Here is a 23,399-nt window from a genome sequence, read left to right on the forward strand (position 1 = left end):
AGAGAGAGAGAGGGAGACACAGAATTTGAAGCAGGCTCTAGGCTCTAAGCTGTCAGCACAGAGCCCTATGTGGGGCTTGAACTCACAGACTGTGAGATCATGACCTGAGCCGAATCAGACACCTAATTAGCTGAGCCACCCAGGCACACCTGCCATCTTGTTTTTTAATGTGGCTGTTCCATCTTCCATTCTCACCAGCAATATATGAGATTTCTAGCTCTTCCACATCCTTGTCAGCAGTTAGTGTTGTCAGTCTTTTTAACTTGAGCCATTCTAGAGGTTATATGTGATTTCTAATTTGCATTCATCTGATGACTAGTAATGTTGAGCATTTTTCATACGTTTATTGACTACGTATATCTTTTTTTGGTGAAATACCTGTTCAAATCATCTTTTCCTTTTTGAATTGGGTTTTGTCTTTTCATTATTGAATTGCAAAAGTTCTTTATACAATCAGGATAAAGCCCTTTTTAAAATACATGTTCTGCAAAGTTTTCTCCCAGTTTGTTGCTTGCCCCCCCCCCCCATTTTTAAAACTATGTCTTTTGAAGAGCAAAAGTTCTTAATCTTGATGTAATTCATTTTTATCAACTTATTCCTTATAATTTGTGCTTTTGATGACCTGTTTAAGATTTCTTAAATCTAACTATATGCCTCCAAATATTTTTTTCATACTTTAATAGTTGTAGCTCTTACGTTTAAGTTTTTGATGACTTATGAGTTGAACTTTTATGTATCCTGCACCCCATTTTCTCATTCCTTTCCTTCTGATATTTCAATTATGCATACTTTAACCTTTTAATATCATCTAACACATCCCCAAGGTTCTATTTTTTTTAAGTAATTTTTTAATCTCTGTTCTTCACCAGGGATAATTTCTACTTATCTATATTCAAGTTCATTTGCTCTTTCCTCTGTCATGTCAATTTGACTATTAAGTCTATCTAGTTAATTTTTTTGTTTTAGCAATTCTATATTTTAGTTCTAAAATTTTATTTGGTTCTCTTTTATTATATCTATTTTTCTTCTGAGACTTACCACTACTCTCCTAAGATTTCTCAAGCATTAAAATGATGCTTTGTTTAACATATGACCCTCAGGTAGTTAAAATACTCATTTAAAAATCCTTGTAAATTCAGGGGCCCCTGGGTGGCTCAAGTTGGTTAAGCGTCCAACTTTAGCTCAGCTCATGATCTCGTGGTTTGTGAGTTCGATCCCCACATTGGGCTCTGTGCTGACAGCTCAAAGCCTGCTTCAGATTCTGTGTCTCCCTCTCTCTCTGCCCCTCGCCTGCTCACACACTCTCTCTCTCTCTCTCAAAAATAAATAAACATTAACAAAAAACTTAAAAGTTAAAAAAAATTCTTGTAAATTCCTAATTTGGTTCATCTTGGGTGTGACTCTGTTGATGTTGTAAATAACTTTGCTTATGTCACTCCATAAGCAATGGAGTTGCTTTTTTGGAGAAGGTGTTCCATTTTCTTGCCTCTTGGCATGTTAAGTAATTTTTTATTGTATTCTAGATGTGACGAACATTAAGTTGTGGACATTCTGGATTCAGTTACTTTTCTCTGATGAGCACTTTTTCCTCTGTGCTAGCAGGTAATTTTTTTGATAGGGCTTGAACTTCAGGTTTTCGTTCTCATGCAGCAGCTCTGGTCTCAGTACAGCCATGTGTGGTTCTTGGGTGTAGACTTGATGACCCTCTCTGCCTCTATCCTTGTAACACCAGTGTGCTCCATTGCACTGTGTGCACCTTGCAGACTCTTCTCAGCTCCAGGTGAAAAACTGGAAATTGGAACTCACTTATAGAGCTCCCATCTCTCCTTCAAGTGAGGATAAACTCCCCACCTGAGTCCCTCTGCTTCTGTTCACTCTCCAGTACCTGTGACTAGTTGCTTTTTGTATTACATCTGGGTTTTAGCGTTGTTTTCCACAGGGAGGTTGTCTGCAGTCCAGCATATCTGGAAGCAAAGTTCTAACATCCTTTTTAAATAGTAAAATGTTATATTTTGTAATTAATGATAATGATCTAGGAATAGTTTTCTTAGCTTCTGCATCTTTAGGCTAAATGTGAAATGGGGAAAGAATCCATTCGGTTGAACATTGATTTTGACTTGATATAAAAGTGTGTATAGTTAGCTTTGAAATTAAAGTTCTAAATTATAGGAGACAGTACAAGTCAATTCTAGAATCGTTTATTAATTGCTAATTCTTGTAGGGCATAATACACAAAATTACAAAGAAGTGTTAAAAATGTCCCTTATCCTCAAGTAGTTTGTAATCTGATAGACAAGATAAAATAAATGCCTAAGAAAGGATATCACAATGGCTGTGCTTGGTATGTAAGAGATATAAAGTGTAAAGACGTTTAAAAAAGGAGAGACTATTTTATTGGAAAAATCAGGAAAAGACTTCATGAAAGAGCTGACATCTGGTCTAGGGAAAATGTGGTGGCTGGTTTGAAGTAGTAAAGGAAAGGGAGCAATTTCAAGATGGAACACCATAAATAAGGCAAGTAAAGGAAGTACAAAAGATATGTGGGCAACTTTGTACCTGAAGTTCTCAAGCTTTAGGGTATACAACAGTTACCTGGGGAAGCTTACCAAAACGTTGACCCTTGGGCCTTGTCAGAATTTCTGATTCAGAAGGTCTGGGGTAGAGTTCAGCAACCTGAAGTTTTATGAATCACCCCAAAGTCTTTTCATTCAGGTGCTCTGGAGCCACCCTTCATAAAACTGGCTTAGAGCAGAACCTGTGTGTGGTCATAATCGGAGATAATCTAGTCAGTTAGAACCCGGTGATTCAGAAGCCAGGCTAATAAGTTTGTTTTGGGGGTCTTATTAGAGGTAGAAATATTACATATTTTAGAATTATATTTTGAAATATTTACACCTGAAACGATATGATGTTCAGAATCTGCTTCAATCTTATCCAATTTGGGCAGGATGGGAGGTGGAAAGAGAATGAATGAGAATATGGGTGAAATGAAATTGGCTGTGTTAATGGTTGTTGAAGCTGGGTGATGGGTTTGTGGTGGTTTATTATGCTGCCCTTTCTACTTTTGTGTATGTCGGAAAGTTTCCATAATAAAAACTTAACGAAAAGACATTAGGGGAAAATAGGGGGAAAAAAGAGATGCAGTAGTGGTTAGTGAGTATATGACTTATCTGCCAGACAGCTTATTTATTGAAACTTCCTAGCTGTTCCTCAAGTTCCTCATCTTTAAAGTGGGGATAATGGGGGCGCCTGGGTGGCTCAGTGGGTTAAGCGTCCAACTTCGGCTCAGGTCACGATCTCGCGGTCCGTGAGTTCGAGCCCCGCGTCGGGCTCTGTGCTGACAGCTCAGAGCCTGGAGCCTGTTTCAGATTCTGTGCCTCCCTCTCTCTGACCCTCCCCTATTCATGCTCTGTCTCTCTCTGTCTCAAAAACAAATAAACGTTAAAAAAAAAATTAAAAAAAAAATAAAGTGGGGATAATAGTATATCATTGATTAAATGAGATATGTATGTAAAGCACTTAGCACATTACCTGGCCTACCATGTTCTGTAAGAGATTTTATTTTCATTATTATCCAGCTTTGGCAGGCAGTGGAGTGCCATTAGACATTTGAGCACTGGAGTGACATAAGCAAAGTTATTTACAAAACATTAAAAGAGAGTATTTCTGCTTGCTGGGCTTGCTATATAAGGAAATTAAAATTTGAGTATTAGAGCCAAGAAAAATAGCAAAACAGGTCATACCTACCTCAGACATCAGGCTGATCTGTGGAGACTGCTGCTAGGACCCCCATAGATGCTATGAGCCTTAGTGACAGAGTGGCCGATTCTCTGTCTGCAAGAAGCCTGGGGTCCGGAAAGTGAGGAGACTGGTAGGGGCCAGCCAAGGATGTGCATTTTCTTGTGCAGAGTCAAGAAAAGCAAATCTGAGCAGACACTGGCAGATGTAGGTCTACCTAGCTGGGCAAAGCGACTGGGAGGGAAATCCAGAGCCAAAAAGGTCAGGGGTTTGGTGAGACATCAGGATAGGTTCAGAGAAAGATCTAGAGTAAATTCCAGTTTTACACCATGAGGTCAAGGTGTTGCAGAGGTAGGGAGCCATGATCAACTTGCAGAGGAGTTATAAGGAGGATGGGCGAGATAAATAAAGCCCAGGTTTTCAGAGGAATCAGCAGTTTCACTGGGAGGCAAGTCATGTTGGCCAAGGCCAGCAAGTGGGTGCCCTGATTCCAGATTCCGGATTCCTGCACAGCCACCTGGAGAGGTCACTCCAGACAAACCTGATCCGCATGGTCTGGGGAAAAGCCTGGGTGTCTTCCCTATGGCTCCAGAGTTTAGATTTTATTTTCCTCTGCTGCTTGACTTCACCAGACAATTATTCGAGTCTCATCTGGCTTTAGCTATAATTTGGTCTAATGAAATATGAGTAATAGTTAAGTTGTAAATATTTGTCTTGCCCATATCTATACCTCTTAAAATACACCTCGGGCACCTGGCTGGCTTGGTCAGTGGAGCATATGACTCTTGATCTCAGGGTGGTGGGTTTGAGCCCCACGTTGGTTGTAGAGATTACTTAAAAAATAAAATCTTAAAAAAAAACAAATAATAAAAGACACCTCAAAGTATCATTTGTGGAGAGACCTGGCTGCTTGTATATGATGCATGAACTTATCTCCGTGGACTGTGGTTACAAACTGTTGCCTGCTTATTGTGGAGCACCTCTGTCACCTCTGCCTCCCATCCCGGCCAGGGCTGTGCAAGAAATATTTTAGGCTTCAGTTAGAGATGTGGGAAGTACGGATCCCCCTACTTCTCTGCCATGTAGGCCCACATCCTTTTAGGCTTCAGTTAAACGATGATGACAGAAACTTAATAGATGTATCCTAGTCTGAATCTACTTGCCTCTGCGATTAGGTGACTAACTCGGCTTAGACAATGGAGGCTTTCATTCTCAATAATGTAATAATTAGTCTTTGCTGAAGCAGAGCAGCAAAACAAACACCCAAAACTTACTTGTGTTAATTGACGATGTATTTTAGGTGAATATTTTTGTGACAGTAGAATTATTCAGTTAGCAGTCTTCATTTTACTACTGTAGACCAGTGCTAAATCTTGATAAAAAATATTAAATTACCAAGGAATTGGTGAATAATTTATAAATCATGCTTATAATAGAAAACTTTTCAGCAATTAAAAGTAGTGACATAGGGGTGCCTGGGTGGCTCAGTTGGTTAAGTGTCTGACTCTTGGTTTCTGCTCAGGTCATGATCTCATTGTCTCATGAGTTCAAGCCCCACATCACGCTCTGTGCTGACAGTGCAGAGCCTGCTTGGGATTTTCTCTCTCTCCCTCTCTCTCTGCCTCACCCCTACTCACACTGTCTCTGTGTCTCTCAAAATAAATAAATAAACTTAAAAAAATAGTGACATAGATTTATGTTTATTGACAGGCAAGATATCTAAGATATATATTAATTAAAAAAATAAAGTTTCAAAAGAGCATGGCAGTTGAGCCTATTTTTGTAATAAAACATGTTGTGTGTATGTGCATGTGTGCTCATGTGTTTATATAAAGAAAAACATCTGGAAGGATATACTCCATAATGTTAACTGTGATTATGTCTTGTGATTACTAGTAACTTCTGTCTTCCTCTTGATGCTTGTATATTGTATGAAGTTTGTAAGATAAGTAAACATTTTTTTGTAATAAGAAAAATTAAGTTCTTTTGATGAGAAATATGCCTTTCCCAGTTAAATTGTATTTAAACATTATCAGAGGTTGAAGGGCACTAGATGTTTACCATGGTTGTTGTTTCCAAGGCTCAAGTATGGTGAGGGCAAAATAATTGTTTCAGGAAAACAGTACTTAAAAGATCAAAATTCCATAGGATGAGGACCACAAGGTTCTTGTGCGAACTGAGGCCATGTTGTGCTGGAATACTGATAAGCGTTCATTGTAATTCCAAGAGTTGGAAGACAGCTATTGAAGGAATATAATCCAATGCATTACTTTATAGATGAAGTAACTGAAGGCTAGAGCTCAAGGTCACACAACTGGTCTGTACCAGGCCCAGAAATGGGACCTAGCCTTGAAAGCCAGTGCAGTGACCTTTCCACTGTCCTCCTCTGACTTGGTAGGTGACATTCTCTGATTCCTAGATATGGACTCTTTGAACCACATTCTAGATGTTGTTTCCTCATATTACTTTCATCTCCAGATAAAGAATGCTTATGTACTTAAGTTTTTGAACCCATAGGTATTTGTATAGTGGTGAGAACTTAGTAGAAGTATTGTTTTATTATATATATGACTCATAATTTAGAACACTTTTACTGCAGTATTTTGGTTCCTGGTAAGGGAAAGGTTATATATGACTTTTTTTTAATGTTTATTTATTATTAATTTTGAGAGAGAGAGAGAGAGAGAGAGAGAGAGAGAGAGAGAGAACATCAGCAGACGGGAGGCAGAGAGAGAGGGGAGAGAGAATTCCAAGCTGGCCTGACATGGGGCTCTATCTTACAACTGTGAGATCATGACCTGAGCCGAAATCCAGAGTCAGACACTTAACTGACCAAGCCACCTAGGTGTCCCCGCAGGTGTGACTTTCTATGCTGAAATGAACTCTTCTCTTGTTTTCAACAGCTGGCCACGTTCCGCACTCTCCTCTGTACCGCGGAGGGCGAAGCAGCAGCTTTTCTGTTGAGCAATCACCGTCCGCCACAGCCTCTGAAGGGCCGAAAAGTGAGAGCCTCTTTCCATTAAAAGTTGTCACCAGTCGACCACCCCAAACAAGTCGGTGCAGAAAAAAACAAAACACAAAAATCCCTAGTAACAGTTCTTTCCCAGGATTCTGGTTTACAGGTACCATATGGCTGCTGTCAGCTTCAGTACCACAAAGATCAGATCTCTTTAATCAAACTAATAACTTAACTCATCTGTCTCAGATTTTCCCTCATGGGTATCCAAACAGTAAACATTGTTTGATGTGTGTTAAAACCCATGAAGTGCATCTACTTCAACCTGTGTGAAAACATGGCAGGCATCACAAATCTCAGAATGTATTAAGATCTTCCCCTTGCCCTAGAGATTGAATCAGTCATATCTCTCAGTGATGTTTGGTGAAAAATTTAAATTCTTTTCCAGAATGATAAGATTGTGATATCTTTTTCTACACAAATGAGTCAGCTTGCTGTCTTGTTATCATTCCAATTCATAAAAAGTCGATAATACTTCCTTTTAAAGTGAATTTTTGTTTTGATTATGTTGTCGATGCTCATCGCATGGTACCTTTAATAGAATGAACAATATGAGTGCCCTGGGGGTGGGGGTGGTGGTGGGGGTGGGGATATAACTCCTTACTCTGTCTATTTCACAGCTCAAAATGAACCGATACCATTTTGCAAGGAATTCCTCTGGATATAAATGACTGTTTAAACTTTAATGAGTTTTGCCCTATATCACAGTCATGCAGTAATGTTAATGATAAACTGGTTAATAATTGATTAGATACAGTGCTTGCCCAATGTATTGACATGGTTTGAGACTAACAGATTGCAGGGTACCACACAGGTGGAGTGCCCCAAGGGTATGATGGATGGGTCCCCCGCTTTCCTCCTATGTTTTGGCAACAGAGCAGCAAACAGTCCCGTGAAGGTTAGTGTTGTGTCAACTGGTGAAAAACATTTACCCGGGCCTCGTATGAATGTGCCATGAGTCTACAAACCCTGCAACCCATTTCCTTGGCAAAGCCCATCTCCCCTTTGATACATGTCCCTCAATCTCATAAGTAATTTTGTAAATTGGCTTCTGATATTCATTTTAATCTATCGTCTCTCATATATTTTTGTTTGTTTTTGGTGAAGGAGGATGGTGGAAGTCCTTTTACTCTCTCTGGTACAAATGGAGCGACACTAAGCATTAATCACATTAAGACTTGAACACATGGTACGCTTCTGTCCTCGAGAGAAGTTTAGCTGAGTTTCCTTGATTTTATTAATTTGTGTCACACACCGCTTCTCCTCCAGATGTAGATTTTAATAATTCAAATTATTCTGCAGTAGTCTTCTTGATAGGATCACTGAGAATCAGTAAGTTGTGTAATAATGCTGTACTTGGTTGCAGAAGATAATCTCCTGAAGACTAATGTGGATATTGGTCATTTTTGTTTTCCCCCATCTAGCTTACCCTTCACAGGAGCTTGCCATCTAGTAAATATTTAACGAACTGAATGTTTTAAAATGTTTTATTTGATATCTTTGGTAATTATCTTGCTGCTTGGGATTAAATACATTATAAGTTAATGTAACAAGTAAAATGTAAGCTATCTCTTAAAAATGGTTTCCTTTTAAAGGCATGGTTATTAAATCTACCTGTGTCACCAGATGTTTTAATGGCTTTAAAAATACCAGTGTTGAATGGTAAAGTGTTTCTTTAGTTTGGAAGGACATGTTGTAAAGTATCCTAGTCAGAGAAAGAAGTCTGTTTCCTCAGAAAAAGTAATGTTCTGTTTGAAGGGGTATATCATGGGGAGTGTAACTGCTTTTGCATGAGAGTTATTTGTAATTTATGGTTTCTGCTACAGTATTGCATCGGTTCTATGTTACAAATTGGACTTTAGTAGACTAAAAAAGTCTACACAGCACTGATAATCTTGAAGATTGTGAACTTATTTATCTCTTAGGGGGAAAAGGTCTAAGTGTGTGTTGAAGTTGTTGATCTCTTAACAAGATTAAAGAGTTGTAAATACTAATATAGATCTCTTTTGTTTCCCATACGTGTATTGGATTTATGTTTATTAAGCACTTTGCATTTTAATTTAAGTTGAATCCAACCACAATAAAGAAAATGAGACAAACTTTGAACTGTATTAGGGACTTGTATATGCAAGACACAGAATGAGATTCGATTTTTACATTTCTTATTTAGAAGATAATCTCAAACTCACAGAAAAAATGCAAACACAGTACATTGTTTTCTGAATTATTTGAGAGTAAGCTGCCAACCTGCTTCTCTATCTTGCTACAGATTTTAATTTATATTTTCTACAAGTGAGGACATTGTCCTACATGGTTGCAACATGGCTAAAACAACCATGAAATTAATATTGCTTTATTATTACCCCCTAATCTATTTGAGAAAAACTTGTTCATTTAGTTGTCCAGTTTTCTTCAGTTGGAAATGATCCTCCAGTCTTTTCTTGGTTTTATGACCTTGACACTTTTGATGATTATAAGCCAGTTATTTTATAGAATGTCCCCCAATTTGGGTTTGTTCAAGGTTTCCTACGATTAGATACAGGTTATGCATCGTTGGCAGGAATATCAGAAAAGCAGTGTTGGATGCTGTGCTCGTCTCGTTTCATCCTATCAGGCAACCAATTGTGATTTTTTTCTCTTATGGAGAATATTCACTTTCATCACTTAAGACAGTGTCTGTTAGGTTTCTCCACTGCAACGTTGTTTACCCTTTGTAATTAACATATTTGTGTGAGGATGTGTTTTGAGACCACATAAATATTAATTAATTTACTTTATTAAGGACTTAGCAATTCCTAATTTATTCAGTTACTTATTATCATTATTACTATTATATTATCACTAATACCTTATCTATTTATTCTCATTCACAAATTTTTCTTTTTAAAAATTTTTTTAATGTGTATTTATTTATTTATTTTTATTAACTTGTTTTATTTTTTATTTTTTAAAATTTACATCCAAATTAGTTAGCATATAGTGCAACAATGATTTTAGGAGTAGATTCCTTAGTGCCCCTTACCCATTTAGCCCATCCCCCCTCCCACAACCCCTCCAGTAACCCTCAGTTTGTTTTCCATATTTATGAGTCTCTTCTGTTTTGTCCCCCTCCCTGTTTTTATATTATTTTTCTTTCCCTTCCCTTATGTGCATCTGTTTTGTCTCTTAAAGTCCTCATATGAGTGAAGTCATAGGATTTTTGTCTTTCTCTGACTAATTTCACTTAGCATAATACTCTCCAGTTCCATCCACGTCGTTGCAAATGGCAAGATTTCATTCTTTTTGATTGCCGAGTAATACTCCATTGTATATGTGTACCTCATTTTCTTTATCCATTTATCCATCGATGGACATTTGGGCTCTTTCCATACTTTGGCTATTGTTGATAGTGCTGCTATAAACATGAGGGTGTATGTGTCCCTTCCAAACAGCACACCTGTATCCCATGGATAAATGCCTAGTAGTGCAACTGCTGGGCCATAGGGTAGTTCTATTTTTAGTTTTTTGAGGAGCTTCCATACTGTTTTCCAGAGTGGCTGCACCAGCTTGCATTCCCAATTTCATATTTATTTTTGAGAGAGAGAGGGAGACAGAACATGAGCAGGGGAGGGGCAGAGAGAGAGGGAGACACAGAATCTGAAGCAGGCTCCGGGCTCCGAGCTGTCAGCACAGAGCCTGACATGGGGGTCCAATTCACAGACTGTGAGATCGTGACCTGAGCTGAAGTCAGATGCCCGACTGACTGAGCCACCCAGCTGCCCCAAAATTTTTCTTGATTTACCCAGTGGGAGCACCTTCAAGATGACTTCTGTGTCCTTTTGACATGTCCCTGTTTGCTTACTTTCTGACAGCAGTTTGACATGCCTGGCTCATCTCATTCTTTCCCTTTCCTAGTCCTAGGATCTACCATTTCTCCAAAGGGACCCTGCTAGTATTGAGAAAACCAGTCTGGGTACTAGATGATCTCACTGCTATTGGAATGTCACTACTTCTAGGTCCTCTCCATGGACAGAAGTTGGGAATGTGTACACACACATGTTCATACGTGCACACATACATCATGTGTATATACAGCTTCAACACTGGTATTTCTATATTTATCTGTGTTAGGAAACATGATTTCACACTCATATGTCCAATTTCTGTCCAACTGCAAGTTTCATTCTAGTTCTCCATTTCCGTATTTGTAATTCTCTTTTCCAAAAGTAAGAAACCAGGCTTCTTCCATTATCCTCAACACATTTATTTATTTGACCAATTCTTCTGTATGTAACCGTATTCCATCACCACCTGCAGCCTCTCACCCCCACATTGCATGGATGCCCTTCTCACTCAGCTTGGGCTGTGATGTCCTGTGCTGGGCTGCCTGGACCCCTAAAGGGAAGGGAAAGGAAGGGAAGGGAGAAGAGCAAGACCACATTTTGAAATACTCACTGGGCTATTCATAGGGAAGTCCTTTGTTTCTAACACAAGGTTATTGAAAATGTAGCTTTACCTATACACATTTCATCATAAGTGACAATGGAGTAGAATATTTTGTAAAAGCCTTTTAATACCTTTGGGGTGGGACTGCAGAAAATGTAGGCCAAGGAATAGTGGTCTCATTACGGAGGGTGGGAAGCCATCCCGGCCCATGAATAACTACCCCAACTTGCTCCTGTTTCAAATTCTGAAGAAGATTAATTTTTTTATATTAAGATTTCAATACCCATTGAAATGCAAACTCCTCTCAGTGGATAATTGTTTAAGTTGCCACCAGTCATTTCTACTTCAAGGTAACTGATCTTTGCATGGTGGGTTTTGGTGGGAATAACGTCTTTGATGGAAGGAATGTGAACATGGTACCAGAGAGCCAATGATCTGAGTGTTCACATAATCAAGGTGAATTTGAACCACGTCACAATGTTGCCTACATGTCTCATTCTTACCTGTACCCTGACACCTCACACCAAGGACTGATGTATAGCAATGAACAGAATGCATTAGTGCGTGCTTTATTGCATTAGTTCACGTAGATGGGCATATCTACGAAATAGATGAACAGAAACAATTTCCAATTAACTGTGGAGGAACTAGTGATGAGGCTTTGTTAGAAGATGCCTCAGAAGTTTACAAGAAGTTTATGCAACGTGACCCTGTTGAATTAAGATTCGATGTGTTTGCTCTTTTTGCAGCATAGCTTGTTAATAGTGGAAACATCAAATGTTGAATTTTTGTAACAAAAATTAAATTTATGCTGCCATACACTAACTCAGAAATTTGGGTATTTCATTAACTTGACTGAGTAAATTTTATGTGAGTTAAACTTTGACTTAAAAATGTTTATCGAATTGAATTACTTGGAGATTTTTCTGTTGTGGCTAGAAACTCACCTGTACCTTCCTAAAGAGGAATTAATAACGAGCAGAGATCCCCTACCTCCTGTTATGGGCTAAGGAAAGTCTTCTTGCCTGAAGGTCTTCAACATTCCTACCAGTGTAAATCATCTGGTGAAAGAAAGTGGGTACTTTCACTTCCTTAATTAGGGGTTCCTTGGAGACTCAGTAGGTTGAGCATCTGACCCTTGATTTTGGCTCAGGTCAATGATCTCAGGGTTCATAGGATAGAGCCCCATGTTGGGCTCTGTGCTGGGTGTGGAGCCTTCTTGGGATTCTCTCCCTCTCTCTGCCCCTTCCCTGCTCATGCTCTCTCTCTCTCTCTCTCTCTCTCAAAATAAATAAGTAAACATTAAAAAATTTTAAACTTTCCTAATGAATCTGTTTTCAGCTCCTCTAAGTGGAGGGACTGGTCAGTTGATCTTAGCTATACTCAAGTTAGAGTTGCAAAAACTCTGGGTTTGTGTCTCAATGAGATCAGAGGAACCAATGCTTGGATTTGATTATACAAGTGAGAAAAGATGTTGAAAAACTAAACAGAACAGTGAGGCAACCTAGAGATCACTTTCCTTAAAGGAGGCAATATTCCTGTAGCCCAGGCACCATGGCCACCCAGGTGAAGTTGAAACTAGAGTAGACTTGACGAGCAGGATCTGGTTAGTTTTTGGAGTCAGCCACTATGTGAGACCTGGTTTGAGATAGAGAGAGGGGGAGACATACTCTGGGTTCTCCTTTTATTCTGTCCTAACCTAGTCAGATGCCAGATAATGTGGAAATATGAGAAATCATCCCTTCTGTCATACAGAACAGATCAGTGGAAAGATCCAGGAATGGATCCGAGGAGAAACAGACTTAAAACCAGCCAGGGACCGAGGACTGGGATCTCTATTAAGCTCATCAAATGACTGTGATATTGGGCTGGAAGTCTCCAAAGATGGAAGAACTTTGCTAAACGCTCCAATTCTGGAAATTTAATTAGAGCACAATTTGTCAGACGTCTGATATGTGCTAAATGTTATGTTAGGTACTAGAGATATAAAGATGATTAAGATATGGTTGCTTTTCTTAGCTCAAAATCTAAGACAAGTATAAAAACAAATTGCAACATATGAAATGTTATTAAGTATTTTAATTTCAGCTATCTATAGAGTGTTAAGGAAACATGGAAAAGATGCAAAAATTAATTCCAGATAAATTAATAGAGGCACAAAGATTTGCAAGTGTGATATTTTGAAAATTGGATTTTCTGGTTCTCTAATGTAGATTTGTATTTGGTGCTAGGGGGTAGGGAAATGGATCAGTGAGGACTCTTTTGCTTGAGAGCAATAGGAACTCCAACACAACACGGATAAAGCAATAATGTGAAGCCACAGGCTACAATCAGCCCTCAGTGTTCCTACTTCTTGGCTGTCTCCACCTCTGTGGGCTTTGTTATCAGTCAGACTCTCCCTTCATAATGGAAGGGTAGAAGCCTGCACCTCTATACCTAAACCACCTCCTGTAAGCCACACCAATGGTAAAGGAGAGCTTCTTTCTTCAAAAACTTCAAAAAATGTCTGTCTTTCACTCATTTGCCTCAGTTGCGTCACATGTCCATCCTTATCATCATGGCCAGCAGATAGAACATCCGTTTGGAGAAGCAGGTGGAACCAGCCTTCCCAAGCTGCACAGACTAAGAACAGAGGAGGGCTGGCTACCGCAAAAGGAAACTGGGGGCTAGTACCTGAGGAAGGGAGACAAAAGCAATAAATGTCTACTCTGTAACTGAAAGAGTGGCTGAAGAGTGATCTGAAGAGAATAAAACTCATGAGCTAATTGATACCTTCCAGAACTCACCATCAGCCACCTAAAAGAGAATGAAGTTTCTCAAGCCAAAAGCAAGGTCAGCATTTCAGTAAGGGCACAAGATTTTTTTTTTTTAATGTTTATTTTTTTGAGATAGAGAACAGCATGAGCAGGGGAGGGACAGAGAGAGAGGGAGACACAGAATCTGAATCAGGTTCCAGGCTCTGAGCTGTCAGCACAGAGCCAGATGTGGAGCTCAAACCCACAAACCATGAGGTAATGACTTGAGACAAAGTTGTATGTTCAACCGACTGAACCACCCAGGAGCCCCCGGGGCACAAGATTTTTAAAAGTTTTTTTGTTTTTTGTTTTTTGTTTGTTTGTTTGTTTGTTTGTTTTTCTGCCAGTGCTTTGATACAATGTTAAGTCAATACTTTTTCACAGGGATGAGGAAGGATGGGTACCTAAACTGGAATTGGCAAACCTGGTAATGTCAGCAGAAAAGGGCTATTTGTTGATGCAATTTAGTTGGTGTTCCATGCAGGGCTCATATGTTGATGTTGGTTTCTGATCACTGTGGTCTGTCTCTCGCTGGCTTCTCTCTTGTTCCAAGGAGGCAGAGAGGTCTCTGTTAGCTTTCATCCGCATCTCTCTTAGTCTTCTATGGATTGGTCTAGTGATTGATCATACCTACTATTCTCAGTGCCTTTGTCTTTACAGGTGGCTTTAGGAAGTATTTTTGGAAAGCATTAACAAATGAACACATGAATGAGTAATAAATGCTCTGATTACGTGTAAAATTAGCACGTTTTGAAATCCACTCTTCTTCAATGAAATAACAAGTGTCCACAGGTTACTGACCTAAAATCTCAAGCAATTTCTCCCCTTAGGGAAATGGTAATCAATTGTGAAATTAATTCAAGATAAATGAGGGTGGAGGTTTAGATTGTAGTTGTTTCTTTGTGATTAAATGCACACACCCTTTCCCTAGGATGGTCTCCAACCACCGGAAGCCCTTCCTTGTTAGGGCCAAGGTCCTCCTAAAACCTCTGACTAAAACCTGCTGCCATTATCTGGACAACTATGAAATTTTCTTCTACAACCTATGCCATGGACCAGCTTTGCTCAAAGTGGTTTGCAGATATCTGGGGCCCCAGAGATACTTGTAGGGGGTCAGTGAAGTCAAAGGTATTATTTGCCTTTTTCAACTGCTTTGGTATTTGCACTGATGGTGTAAAGTGATGATGGATAAAATTGATGATTTCTTAGCATAAATGAAGGCTGTGGCAATAAATGGTGTTAATAGTCATTTTCTTCTTGCATGCATCGTTTTAAAATGCCAATTTCTCTTAAGAAAGTCCTTGTTGTTAAGGTTAATTGGATTCGTATTATTGAAAATTAGTTTGAGCTTAACTATTAATCTCAACTCCCAAGTACACATTCGTTTAACTTGGTGTGACATAATGGGAAATTTGCCAGAACTTCACCTGCATATAGAAGTATGGTAGTTTTCTTTAGGGAAAGCATCGTGCAATGATTTGAGTTGCAAACTGAACTAGACACTTTTTCTTTTTCTTTTTTTTTAAGTAAACCCTACACTCCATGTGGGGCTTGAACTCACAACCCTGAGATCAAGAATCACACACGCTACCAAGCGAGCCAGCCAAGTGTCCTGCACTTTTTTCATTCAGCATCATTTTTACATAAAAGAGCAACTGACAAACTGGATAGTCAGACTTGGGTAATCGGCAAATATTTTCCTGGAAATGAGCAAAGTGAGCTTTTCATTTCAAGAAAAACAACTAAAAGCGTTTGTTGGCAAAGATAAAATTAGAACTCTAAAGAGAAAATTAGGATTTTGGAAAACTTACATCTGCCTAGGCGAGCATGCCAGCTTCTCAATGCTTAAAGACATTTTTGATTAGACCAGTGGTAATTTTTTTAAATGTGATTTTTGTGATATCATCTAATGAATTGTGCCAACATTTTGAAGATATGCATAACTCGGTGAAGCAATACTTTCTAAACAAAAGGTGCGTGATGTTACAAACGCATGCACAGATAAAATATCTATTCACAATGCAAGATAGACCAATAAATTTTAGTGCAACAAAGTATGAAAAGTTTATTCATAGAGTTTATTTATATGTAACTTTTAAGAAAACGCCAATTGTTAAGTTTCGGTGTATTACTAAAGAAGAATATCCACAATTATCCAAAAAGGCTACTAATGTACTCCTCTATTTTCTTTTTTTTTTTTTTTTTTTAATTTTTTTTTCAACGTTTTTTTATTTATTTTTGGGACAGAGAGAGACAGAGCATGAACGGGGGAGGGGCAGAGAGAGAAGGAGACACAGAATCGGAAAGAGGCTCCAGGCTCCGAGCTGTCAGCCCAGAGCCCGACGCGGGGCTCGAACTCACGGAACGCGAGATCGTGACCTGGCTGAAGTCGGACGCTTAACCGACTGCGCCACCCAGGCGCCCCTGTACTCCTCTATTTTCTACCTATGTGTCTGTGTGAAGCTGGATTTCCTACAAGCAGTTCAAACAAAAGAGCCTAAAATGACAGATTAAATGTAGAAACAGACAAAAGAATCAACTTGTCTTCTAGTTAGCCAGATATTAGAGATTTACAAAAATGTAAGTGCCACTTACTACATTTTTTGTTTTATAAAATATTATTTTCATAAAATTTGTCATGTTCACTTATTTACTATATAAGTCCATTATCTTTAGATGAACTGATACATAAATGCTTAATATTTTCTCAGTTGTAATTTCTAGTACAGTGAATAACAGCAGATATAACCCACATTAACAAAAGCTCTATGAGGTCTTCAGTAACTTTTCTTGTTTGTTTCTATTTTTTTTTATTTTTTAAACTTTACATCCAAATTAGCATATAGTGCAACAATGATTTCAGGAGTAGATTCCTTAGTGCCCCTTACCATTTAGCCCATCCCCCCTCCCACAACCCCTCCTGTAACCCTCAGTTTGTTCTCCATATTTATGAGTCTCTTCTGTTTTGTCTCCCTCCCTGTTTTTATATTACTTTTCTTTCCCTTCCCTTATGTTCATCTGTTTTGTCTCTTAAAGTCCTCATATGAGTGAAGTCATAGGATTTTTGTCTTTCTCTGACTGACTAATTTCACTTAGCTTAATACCCTCCAGTTCCATCCACATCGTTGCAAATGGCAAGATTTCATTCTTTTTGATTGCCAAGTAATACTCCATTGTTTACGTGTACCTCATTTTCTTTATCCATTCATCCATCGATGGACATTTGGGCTCTTTCCATACTTTGGCTATTGTTGATAGTGCTGCTATAAACATGGGGGTGCATGTGTCCCTTTGAAACAGCACACCTGTATCCCGTGGATAAATGCCTAGTAGTAGAATTGCTGGGTCCTAGGGTAGTTCTATTTTTAGTTTTTTGAGGAACCTCCATACTGTTTTCGAGAGTGGCTGCACCAGCTTGCATTGCCACCAACAACGCAGAGATCCTCTTTCTCTGCATCCTCACCAACATCTGTTGTTGCCTGAGTTGTTTATGTTAGCCATTCTGACAGGTGTAAGGTGGTATCTCATTGTGGTTTTGATTTGTATTTTCCTGATGATGAGTGATGTTGAGCATTTTTTCACGTGTCGGTTGGCCATCTGGATGTCTTCTTTAGAGAAGTGTCTATTCATGTCTTTTGCCCATTTCTTCACTGGGTTATTTATTTTTTGGGTGTTGAGTTTGATAAATTCTTTATAGATTTTGGATACTAACCCTTTATCTGATATGTCATTTGCAAATATCTTCTCCCATTCGGTCAGTTGCCTTTTAGTTTTGCTGATTGTTTCCTTCACTGTGCAGAAGCTTTTTATTTTGATGAGGTCCCAGTAGTTCATTCTTGCTTTTGTTTCCCTTGCCTCCAGAGATGTGTTGAGTAAGAAGTTGCTGTGGCCAAGATCAAAGAGGTTTTTGCCTGCTTTCTCCTTGAGGATTTTTATGGCTTCCTGTCTTACATTGAGGTCTTTCATCCATTTTGAGTTTATTTTTGTGTATGGTGTAAGAAAGTGGTCCAGGTTCATTCTTCTGCATGTCACTGTCCATTTTTTCCCAGCACCACTTGCTGAAGAGACTGTCTTTATTCCATTGGATATTCTTTCCTGCTTTGTCAAAGATTAGTTGGCTGTATATTTGTGGGTCCATTTCTGGGTTGTCTACTCTGTTCCATTGATCTGAGTGTCTGTTCTTGTGCCGGAACCATACTATCTTGATGATTACAGCTTTGTAGTATAGCTTGAAGTCTGGAATTGTGATGCCTTCTGCTTTGGTTTTCTTTTTCAAGATTGTTTTGGCTATTTGGGGTCTTTTCTGGTTCCATACAAATTTTAGGATTGTTTGTTCTAGCTCTGTGAAGAATGATGGTGTTACTTTGATAGGGATTGCATTGAATATGTAGATTGCTTTGGGTAGTATTGACATTTTAACAGTATCTCTTCTTCCTATCCAGGAGCATGGAATCTTTCTCCATTTTTTTTGTGTCTTCTTCAATTTCTTTCATAAGCTTTCTATAGTTTTCAGCGTATAGAATTTTCACCTCTTTCGTTAGATTTATTCCTAGGTATTTTACGGTTTTTGGTGCAACTGTAACTGGGATCAATTCCTTGATTTCTCTTTCTGTTGCTTCATTGTTGTTGTATAGGAATGCAACCGATTTCTGTGCATTGATTTTATATCCTGTAACTTTGCTGAATTCACGAATCAACTCTAGCAGTGTTTTGGTGGAATCTTTTGGGTTTTCCATATAGAGTATCATGTCATCTGCGAAGAGTGAAAGTTTGACCTCCTCCTGGCCGATTTGGATGCCTTTTATTTCTTTGTGTTGTCTGATTGTAGGGGCTAAGACTTCCAATACTATGTTGAATAACAGTGGTGAGAGTAGACATCCCTGTGTTGTTCCTGACCTTAGGGGGAAAGCTCTCAGTGTTTCCCCATTGAGGATGATATTAGCATTAGGTCATTCATATATGACTTTTATGATCTCGAGGTATGCTCCTTCTATCCCTACTTTCTTGAGGGTTTTTATCAAGAAAGGATGCTGTATTTTGTCAAATGCTTTCTCTGCATCTATTGAGAGGATCATATGGTTCTTGTCCTTTCTTTTATTGATGTGATGAATCACGTTAATTGTTTTGCGGATATTGAACCAGCCCTGCATCCCCGGTATAAATCCCGCTTGGTTGTGGTGAATAATTTTTTTAATGTATTGTTGGATCTGGTTGGCTAATATCTTGTTAAGGATTTTTGCATCCATGTTCATCAGGGAAATTGGTCTATAATTCTTTTTAGTGGGGTCTCTGCTTTTGGAATTAAGGTAATGCTGGCTTCATAGAAAGAATTTGGAAGTTTTCCTTCCATTTCTATTTTTTGGAACAGAGAATAGGTGTTTCAAGAGAAACAAGAGAATAGGTTTCAAGAGAATAGGTGTTAACTCTTCCTTAAATGTTTGGTATAATTCCCCTGGAAAGCCATCTGGCTCTGGACTCTTGTTTTTTGGCACATTTTTGATTACTAATTCGATTTCCTTACTGGTTATGGGTCTGTTCAAATTTTCTATTTCTTCCTGTTTCAGTTTTGGTAGTGTATATGTTTCTAGGAATATGTCCATTTCTTCCAGAGTACCCATTTTATTGGCATATAATTGCTCATAATATTCTCTTATTATTGTTTTTATTTCTGTTGTGTTGGTTGTGATCTCTCCTCTTTCATTCTTGATTTTATTTATTTGGGTCCTTTCCTTTTTCTTTTTGATCAAACTGGCTAGTGGTTTATAAATTTTGTTAATTCTTTCAAAGAACCAGCTTCTGGTTTCATCGATCTGTTCTACTGGTTTTTTTTTTGTTTTGTTTTGTTTTTTTTGGTTTTGATAGCATTGATTTCTGCTCTAATCTTTATTATTTCCTGTCTTCTAGGTTTTGGGTTTTATTTGCTGTTCTTTTGCCAGCTCCTTGAGGCATAAGGTTAGGTTGTGTATCTGAGATCTTTCTTCCTTCTTTAGGAAGGCCTGGGTTGTTATATCCTTTCCTCTTATGACCACCTTTTCTGCATCCCAGAGGTTTTGGGTTGTGGTGTTATCATTTTCATTGACTTCCATATACTTTTTAATTTCCTCTTTAACTGCTTGGTTGGCCCATTCATTCTTTAGTAGGATGTTCTTCAGTCTCCAAGTATTTGTTTCCTTTCCAAATTTTTTCTTGTGGTTGATTTCGAGTTTCATAGAGTTGTGGTCTGAAAATATGCATGGTATGATCTCGATCTTTTTGTACTTACTTAGGGCTGATTTGTGTCCCAGTATATGGTCTATTCTGGAGAACGTTCCATGTGCACTGGAGAAGAATGTATATTGTGCTGCTTTAGGATGAAATGTTCTGAATATATCTGTTAAGTCCATCTGGTCCAGTGTGTCATTCAAAGCCATTGTTTCCTTGATGATTTTTTGATTAGATGATCTGTCCATTGCTGTGAGTGGGGTGTTGAAGTCTTCTACTATTATGGTATTACTACCGATGAGTTTCTTTATGTTTGTGATTAATTGATGTATATATTTGGGTGCTCTCACGTTTGGTGCATAAATGTTTATAATTGTTAGGTCTTCTTGGTGGATAGACCCCTTGATTATGATATAATGCCCTTCTGCATCTCTTGACACAGTCTTTATTTTAAAGTGTAGATTGTCTGATGTAAGTATGGCTACTCTGCTTTCTTTTGTTGACCATTAGCACGATAGATGGTTCTCCATCCCCTTATTTTCAATCTGAATGTGTCTTTAGGTCTAAAGTGGGTCTCTTGTAAACAGCATATAGATGGATCTTGTTTTTTTATCCATTCCATTACCCTATGTCTTTTGATTGGAGCATTGAGTCCATTGACGTTTAGAGTGAGTACTGAAAGATATGAATTTATTGCCATTATGATGCTTGTAGAGTTGGAGTTTCTGGTCGTGTTCTCTGGTCCTTTCTAATCTTTGTTGCTTTTGATATATATAGATATAGATATAGATATAGATATAGATATAGATATATTTATATTATATCTATATCTATATCTATCTATCTATATATATATATATAAATTTTTCATCTTTTCTCCCCTCAGAGAGTCCCCCTTAAAATTTCTTGGAGGGCTGGTTTAGTGGTCACAAACTCCTTTAATTTTAGTTTGGGAAACTTTTTATCTCTCCTTCTATTTTGAATGACAGCCTTGCTGGACAAATAATTCTTGGCTGCATATTTTTCTGATTCAGCACACTGAATATATCCTGCCACTCCCTTCTCGCCTGCCAAGTTTCTGTGGATAGGTCTGTTGCAAACTTGATCTGTCTTCCCTTGTATGTTAGGGACTTTTTTTCCCTAGCTGCTTTCATGATTGTCTCCTTGCCTGAGTATTTTGTGAATTTGACTATGATATGCCGTGTTGATGGTCAGTTTTTGTTGAATTTAATGGGGGTCCTCTGTGCTTCCTGGATTTTGATGTCTGTGTCTTTCCCCAGGTTAGGAAAGTTTTCTGCTATGATTTGCTCACATAACCCTTCTACCTCTATTTCTCTCTCTTCCTCTTTTGGGACCCCTATGATTCTGATGTTGTTCCTTTTTAATGAGTCACTGATTTCTCTAATTCTTAAATTGTGCTCTTTTGCCTTAATCTCCCTCTTTTTTTCTGCTTCATTATTCTCTATAAGTTTGTCCTGTATATTGCTGATTCTCTGTTCTGCCTCGTCCATCCTTGCCGCCGCTCCATCCATCCATGATTGCAGCTCATTTAAGCATTTTTAATTTCATTCTGGCTATTTTTTACTTCTTTTATCTCTGCAGAAAGGGATTCTAATCTATTTTTGACTCCAGCTAGTATTCGTATTATCGTGATTCTAAATTCTGGTTCAGACATCTTGCTTGTATCTGTGTTGGTTAAATCCCTGGCTGTCGTTTCTTCGTGCTCCTTCTTTTGGGGTGAATTCCTTCATTTTGTCATTTTGAAGGGAGAACAGGAATTAATGTGGTAGAAAAATTGAAATGAAAAAAATTACAATTAAAAAATATTAAAATTAAAAGTTAAACACACACACACACACACACATAAACACAAATCGAATAGATGATGCTAGATCCTAGGTGTGTTTTGGTCTGGGTGTTGATAGTGGTTTGACAGATTAGAGAAAAAAAAGGGGGGGGAAGGAAAAAAAAAAGGAAATCGCTTGAGAATTTGAAAAAATGAATACACTGAAGTAGACTAAAATGAGATGATGGAGGTAAAATAGAATTTGAAAAAATATTCACAGAAGTAAAGAATATAGTAGAAAAAATTAAAGAAAAATATTTTTATTAAAAATTAAAAATAAAAATGAATTCTTTTCTTTTTATGTGTTCAAGAAAAAGAAAAGAAATGAAAAAGAAAAAAGAGAAAAAAGAAAAAAGAAAAAAGGAATAAAGGAAATCGTTTGAAAATTTGAAAAAGTGAACACACTGTAGTAGACTAAAATAAAATGATGGAAGTAAAATAGAATTTGAAAAAATTTACATAAAAGCAAAACATATAGTGAAAAAATTAAATAAAAATATTTTTAAGGGAAATTGAAGGTAAAAATGAAGTTTTTCTCTTTCTGCATTCAAGAAAAAGAAAAGAAATGAAAAAGAAAAAAAGGCGATTGTTTGAAAATTTGAAAAGGTGAATACACTTACGTAGACTAAAATAAAATGATGGAAGTGAAATAGGATTTGAAAAAATTTACACAAATTAAAAAATATATTAATAAAAATTAAAGAAAAATATTTTTAATAAAAATGGAAAATAAAAATGAATTTTTTCTTTCTGTATTCAAGAAAAAGAAAAGAATTATAAAAAAGAAAAAAGAACAAAAAAGAAAGAAAATTGAATTAATGAACCTGCTAACAGATTGAAGTAAGACTGAAATTGCTTCGTTTTCCCCTAGAAGTCAGTCTATGTAGCTCTTTATAGTCCATAAATTAAGCTGACGGTGAGACTTGTGTTCTTGAAGAGTGAAGTTGGCCCAGTTGGGCGGGGCTCAGTGTAACAGCTCCGCTCTCCACTAGATGGCGCTGCTAGCCTACTGGGGCGGATTGTTGCAGGGCTTGTAGGTGTGTATGCGCATGTGCAGGATTGGTGTGAATGGCTCTAGCCAGCTACCCAGTCTGTTCTCCCAGATCAGCAATTGCACACCTGTCCACCTTCAGCTTTTGTCCACTCCCTGCTTTTTCATCTCCGTGACCAGGCCCCAGGCAGTAGCCCTCTCCTGAGTTTTGTCTGAGATGCGGCTGTTTTCCCTGGCCCCTTACTTCTGAAGGACTGCGGCTTTGACCGGTTCCTCGCCTCTGCGAGTGGGTCTCACAGAGCAATGACCAAATGAGCAATGGCTGAATGTCGGCTGCACCCACAAACACTTGCTGCACCCCACTGCTGCCAGTGCCCCAAGACTGCG

At 38.1% G+C, this 23,399-nt stretch overlaps 1 protein-coding gene across 1 annotated transcript in view; it reads left to right on the top strand.

The window, feature by feature from the left end:
• Positions 1-8,865, top strand: part of CA13 (carbonic anhydrase 13) — a 35,437-nt gene extending 26,572 nt beyond the window's left edge. The window contains exon 7 of the mRNA XM_060610825.3: positions 6,642-8,865. Within this exon, the coding sequence (XP_060466808.1) occupies positions 6,642-6,761 (120 nt within the window). The 3' untranslated portion in view covers positions 6,762-8,865. The remainder of the gene's footprint in view (positions 1-6,641) is intronic.
• Positions 8,866-23,399: the final 14,534 nt, after the last annotated feature.

The sequence above is a fragment of the Panthera onca genome, chromosome F2 (genome assembly GCF_046562875.1).
Source record: "Panthera onca isolate mPanOnc1 chromosome F2, mPanOnc1 haplotype 2, whole genome shotgun sequence".
NCBI classification, from domain to species: Eukaryota; Metazoa; Chordata; class Mammalia; order Carnivora; family Felidae; genus Panthera; species Panthera onca.